Source organism: Aegilops tauschii, chromosome 3 (assembly GCF_002575655.3).
Source record: "Aegilops tauschii subsp. strangulata cultivar AL8/78 chromosome 3, Aet v6.0, whole genome shotgun sequence".
NCBI lineage: Eukaryota > Viridiplantae > Streptophyta > Magnoliopsida > Poales > Poaceae > Aegilops > Aegilops tauschii.
In genome coordinates, this window is record NC_053037.3 from 567,103,307 (window position 1) to 567,109,364 (window position 6,058).

General features: G+C 42.5%; 1 protein-coding gene across 1 annotated transcript; it reads right to left on the minus strand.

Annotated features, from left to right (window-relative positions):
- Positions 1-2,645: 2,645 nt before the first annotated feature.
- Positions 2,646-4,764, minus strand: LOC109759376 (esterase PIR7B). The gene is made up of 3 exons (XM_073495983.1): positions 4,238-4,764; positions 3,299-3,436; positions 2,646-3,133 (listed from the first exon to the last, which is right to left on the minus strand). Exons 1-3 carry the CDS (start codon positions 4,625-4,627, stop codon positions 2,840-2,842), a joined length of 822 nt encoding a protein of 273 aa, XP_073352084.1. The 5' UTR covers positions 4,628-4,764; the 3' UTR covers positions 2,646-2,839.
- Positions 4,765-6,058: the final 1,294 nt, after the last annotated feature.

Sequence of the window (6,058 nt, forward strand, 5' to 3'; positions counted from 1 at the left end):
AAAATAACAATTTCCTCTTTAGAAAAGCACAGCCTCTCATAAATAAAGTATACATATGAAAAATCTCATTCCCTGTAGGGACATCTCTTAAGGGGCAAGACCACAAAGGTAGGCACTTCTAGCTTTGTCTTTTTAGATGAACTGGTGATCCATGTTTCAACCTTGCGATTCATGTGTTCAAACAACTTTCCGTTCCCACCATCAATTTGCATTTCTTCAAGAACCGTCGCATTTTTGGTGAAGGATTTGATCAACTTGACACCAAAACAGTTTGACTTCTCTAGCCGGAATTGCAGACCCACTCTCATGAGTGAGCTCCGCAAGCACTCGGACGAGTGTCGACTCAAACCAAAAATTTCAGAAATTTCGTCATATGCAACGCCTAATTCTGGTGATACCGTGGCCGGCTTGGAATCACCGCATTGGTCGAGATGAGCCATGGACTTATCGCGGTCGTACCAAAATTTCCATTCCAAGAATTGGTGGGTGCCCTCATCTCGATTGCGGGCATGTCTTTTGTAGGCATCATCTTCCTGCGTGGTGAGGTTGATCCAGAGTTCATGGAGCACCGGGCAGCAACAGAGCAGGTTGGAGATCGCCACCGCGGCCATCTGGCCTTTCGGCCTATGCACTCCTTGCAGCTCGAGGTGCTTGAGGCGGTAGAACGTCTCCGGCAGGAGCTCGACCCGCTTGGTTAACCATTTTAGAATGCTATTTAGGGTGCAGCCTTAATAAACGCGCATGATCCGTCTTTCTTTGTACCGGTGTAGGTCCGGATTGAAAATGAACACCTCCGCAAAAGCATTTTAGAGACAAAAGAAACCATCTATAATGACACATGCATGTCTCGTCAAAACCTCCAGGGGAAGAAAGCAGATTTCTCATCTTATGTGAAGAGAGAGAAAGAGAGAGACCTTAGGATTAACCATATTCAAATGCATTGAGTTTGTGTCGGCACTGAGGCCACCCTCAATGAGGATGGGAAGGAGGATATGCGCAACACAGACGGGACCTATTTGGTGTCTTCAGTCATGGTTATTATGTTAGGGACGTGTGGTATTTTTCTTCTCTTGTTGCAATGCACGGGCTCTTTTGCTACTATATAATGTATTATTAGCATGCGTATTATTTTCTCAAACCCTTCCATACAAAATAGTTAGTTGCATGTGTATTTTTTTGCTCAAACCCTTCCATATCAATACTTAGTTGCATGGGTATTCTTTTTTATTTCTAATTTTTTTCATTGCCATAATTTTTTTCGCCGGCACTATTTTTTTGGCACTCACACTAGCTAGTTGTACATGCATCAACATGCATCATCACGACAACATCGACCTCACCATTTATGATGTTATGACTACATCGACACGATGTTAATATATACTACACGCATACATACATGACAATTTTTTCTCACACAAGCATGGCAATTATAATTAAAACACCATGGCAAATCTTAGTATGCATTTGCCATGGCAATTTTCTTTGTGTGTTTTGACATGCACAACGATTTTTTTAAAATTTTATTATACACAACATGATATTCTGTACATGGCAATTTACATTTTTTGGCATGTCAAATTTACCTATATTGCCATGGAAATTCTACTTTATCATACATGGCAAATTTAATTTTAAACTCTCATGGCATATTTTCTTAATTTTCATTTTTTGACACGACATTTTTACTTTTATGGACAATGTCAAATGTAGCTTATACAACATGGCAACTTTACACTTCTTTTGGACCATGACATGTTTCATTGCTTTTCAACCATGGCACAATTTACTTTTTAATTTTCCCACGTCAAATTTACCTTCATTTTACCAATGGAAATTTACTTGAACATCGTGGCAAGTTTAATTTAAGTGCTCATGGCAACACAAAAAATTTATCAGCATTGGCAAATTTAATATACATCCGTGGCAAATCTGAGTCATTCAAGGGAATTTTCCGCCTTCATGGGACCATGCTAAATTTACTTATCAAAGCACAACAATTGTTAATTAACAACATTTTTTTACATAGTTTTGTGTTCTGCATGTATAGCAATTTTTAATCCACAATATTTTGTCTTCACTTACAATAATAAATTTACCTTACAATTTTAATCAATTTTTTTGGCACCATGTATGTACAGATGGAAATTGCCACGACTTTTTCCTTTTGGGTCATTGCAAAAAAAAACTTATTACCCATGGCAATTTTCTGGTTTTTAAAGTTGATGACATTTTATTTCTCGGGATAGCAAAAATTGGGCTTTTATTTGTCATAGAAAAAATCTCATATTTTCTTTTTGTTTAACTTCTGGCTTTTTTCCAATTAGTTTTTACAGGGATAAGTCCTGTAGGTATGGACGTTGTGGAGGCGTTCAGGCTGTGGGGGTTTCCCTATCGAACGAAATCAATCGTCAAGGAGTAATGATCATACCGAAGGTTTCCCTCGGTCTGGCCCATCCCCGGGCCGAACGTTTGGCCAATATCGGCGTCCTATCTTTTTGGAACATCCACACCTTCCACATAATTTCTTTTATTTGAATGGTTTCCAATAAGTAATCCCATCATGATCAGAAGCATATATGACATATTTGTACCAAACTTACTCGCAGAAAAAAAGTATTGTTCTCTCCGTCTCGAATTACTTGTCTTGCATTTGTCTAGATACACATGCATTTAGATATGTTTTAGTGTTAAATACATCCGTAGATAGACAAATATTTAGGATGAAGGTAATACTACTTAATTTCCATTGATTTAATAGTATCACTGAACATATTTATTTTTAGATGAAAATCAAGTACACACATACATTGATTTCCAGGGATATATATCGTACAATTTAGCAAGTATTTAAGCTGTCGGCGATCTTGACCAGAGCATCACAGAGCTCCCTAGGCCTCGAGCTCATGATGGCGTGGTCAGCTCCCGCGATCTCCTCGGCCTCCGTGCCGGGGCTCAACAACACCATCCAACGCTGCATCTCCTCGGTGCTGGAGCCATCAGCCTTTGCTACCACATATACCTTCTTCACCGACCCGTAGTTGGTATCGGTGAGCAGGCTTGCATCCTTCATCACCGGATCCTCCATGAACAGGTTTCCCGGTCTCACCAACATTTTTGCCAGGGCCAAATCCTGCATCAACATTGTGAATTGAATCACATAATGGGTCTACTGAAAGTGGATAAGGCGAAGAGTTAATTGACTTAGTATATTTATTTTTGCGAATATTTGGAGAATCATGTCGTTGAGATTAGTTCATTATGGGAGATCAATATGATGTTAAGTCGTGTTGTGCACCTCAGGTGAACTTTGCTGGTAGTTCTTGCGTGCTAAGAAGTTTGGGCCCATTATCATTGCAACCCCTGCACCGTGGTTGTTATTGATTGGCAGCATCTTGCAGTCCATGAGTCCTTCCGATGATGTCCTTCGCATGAACTAATTGCATCAACACAAGATAAGTTAAAAATTAGCATTAATATTGGAGTTATAGAGTCGGAGACCAACCTTTTATATTCCAACAAAAAATTGGTTCATATAACCTCCTACAAACATTTATAATTTGATTACCTATAAAGTTTATTAGTACTCATCCCGTTCTAAATTAGTTGTCTTAGATTTGTCTACATACATATGTATCTCAACATATTTAGATACGATTTGTGTAGATACAGATGTATCTCAACATATTTAGATACATCTGTATCTAGACAAATCTAAAATAACTAAAAAAAATTGAACACTGAAATAACTAATTGGGGATGGATCGGTACTATTAGATACTTAAAAAAACATGTACATATTCATTTTGGAATACACTCCCTCCATTTCATATTATTTCTCTTAAATTTTTCTACATACGGTTGTATATAGACACGTTTAGTGTTAGATATATCCATATCTAGCATTATGTAAGACAACTAATTTACGGAGGTAATATTTTCGTAGTGTTGTAATTTTATTGACTATTATATAATATACACATGTTACAACAGAAACTTGTTGTTAAAGTTACATTGGAAACATATCAAATTTTGTATATATTCGTCTAAGACGAGCTTCCCGGCCTCACCAACATACGGGACTTGTACATACAGTGGATATCTTGGTCAACACTCAACAGAGATTTACCCGCAAAAAAAAAACCACTCAACACAGATTCTTTCGCAAATAGAAAAGAAGAAGAGAAAAACACTCAACAGAGAATAAGAAAAAGAAAACCATAAACAATTGACATACCTCCTCGGTGGTGACGCCCATGTGCTTGCCAACGCACGGCATCCCGGCGGCTGCGAACACGGCGGCGGCGACCTTGCCGGGGAACCTCTCCATGGCTAGCGCCAAGCTGAGCCCGCCGTGGCTGTGCCCGACCAGAATCAGCCTCTCGCCGCCACCCTCTGGCGCCGCGGCCACTACGTCAAGCAGAGGCTGGGAGTACTCCTCGAACGAGTGCACCTCGTCGATGCGCGCCGGGTGAGCGCCGGACGCGGCCAGGTCGACCGCCGTGACACGGTGCCCCGCTGCCTGAAGCGCCGCAACCACCTTGTACCAACACCAGGCCCCGTGGCAGAGGCCGTGCACCAGGATGAAATGGTTCATCACGCTTGTGTTGCTCTGGGTGCTCTCCATTTGTTGCGTAAGACCTGTTTGGTTTTGTGTTGGATGTTTGTTGCCGCGTACACGGCCTGATATTTATAGTGCACATTGGCGTTGATCGCACGCTTATCGGTTAGCACTATCAGCTTCTGCTGCAAGAAAAATGTGACGACTTGTTTTTGGATGTTCGTGCCATACTGCCATGGGTACTAAATTGCATCAGATCAACTTGATCAGCAAGATTGGTAGACGAGCCACGAGAGTTTGACTGGTGGTGACGCAACTCTATTGAAAATTGGTAAACGTTTGTAGGCGGCCGAGCCTGCGTCGTTGGATAGTTAGCGATCGTTGCTTTCGTGTTACTCATCCACACGCCCAGCTAGCCGTCCCTTCTTTTTCGTTCCTCATCTCGAACGAAGACTAGTGGCACCTCGTTTTGTTCTCCCCGCACGGTGTCTAATCTTGACTCCCCAAACTTTCTCTTTTGAGCCGCCGCCGTCGGTTTTGAAGGCCCGACCGGCCGCCCTGCTGTTAGCCGGCCACCGCCGCCCAAGCAGAGGGGCCGCACGACTGTTGGTAGTCGGCCACCGCCGCCCAAGTAGGCGATGCTGACCGGTGCCCTGGGAGCTGCGCACCCGTGCTACAACCAGCAAGCGGCGGTGCTGGAACCAGCGCACCGCACTTTTGCCGCCAGCAAGCGATGGTGCTGAAAGCTGAATAAAACTGTTGCTTGTTGATGATTTGGTGTGGCATACAAGAGTATATAAAAGGGTACAAACCGACTTGGGGTAGGGGTACAAAACTGACTTGGACTAGAAGTCGTATACCATAATGACTACTCTAACATCCCCCCGCGGTATCAACGGTAGGCTCGACGATGTTGAGAGTGAAACAGATATCTTGAAACGGCTTAGTAGGCAGTGCCTTGGTGAAAATGTCAGCAAACTGAGCCGAAGAAGGAACATGAAGCACCCGAACCTGACCAAGAGCAACCTTTTCACGAACAAAATGAATATCAATCTCAATATGCTTTGTGCGTCGGTGTTGAACTGGATTGCTGGTCATGTAGACTGCTGATATGTTGTCACAGTAGACAATAGTGGCCTGCTCAATAGGCCTGTTTAGCTCGGAGAGTAACTGCCGAATCCAGATTGTATCTGCAACGGCATGTGCCACAGCGCGATACTCAGCCTCGGCCGACGAACGTGAGACTGTAACCTGTCTTTTCGAAGACCAAGAAATCAAATTGTTACCAAGAAAAACACAAAAACCGGAAGTGGACCTTCGAGTGTCAGGACAACCAGCCCAGTCTGCATCAGAGTATGCGGTAAGCGAGTTTGGAGAAGAATTATTGAGGTGGAGACCATGATTGAGAGTTCCTTTTAGATACCGAAGAATGCGTTTAACATGATTATAGTGAGGAACCCGGGGATCATGCATATAGAGACATGCTTGTTGAACAGC

Coding starts and splice junctions, on each gene's coding strand:
- LOC109759376 (XM_073495983.1), bottom strand. CDS start 4,627: ATGGAGAGCACCCAGAGCAACACAAGCGTGATGAACCATTTCATCCTG. Junction 3,437..4,237: donor TGGGCGTCACCACCGAGGAG/GTATGTCAATTG, acceptor TGATGCAATTAG/TTCATGCGAAGGACATCATC. Junction 3,134..3,298: donor ACCAGCAAAGTTCACCTGAG/GTGCACAACACG, acceptor ATGTTGATGCAG/GATTTGGCCCTGGCAAAAAT.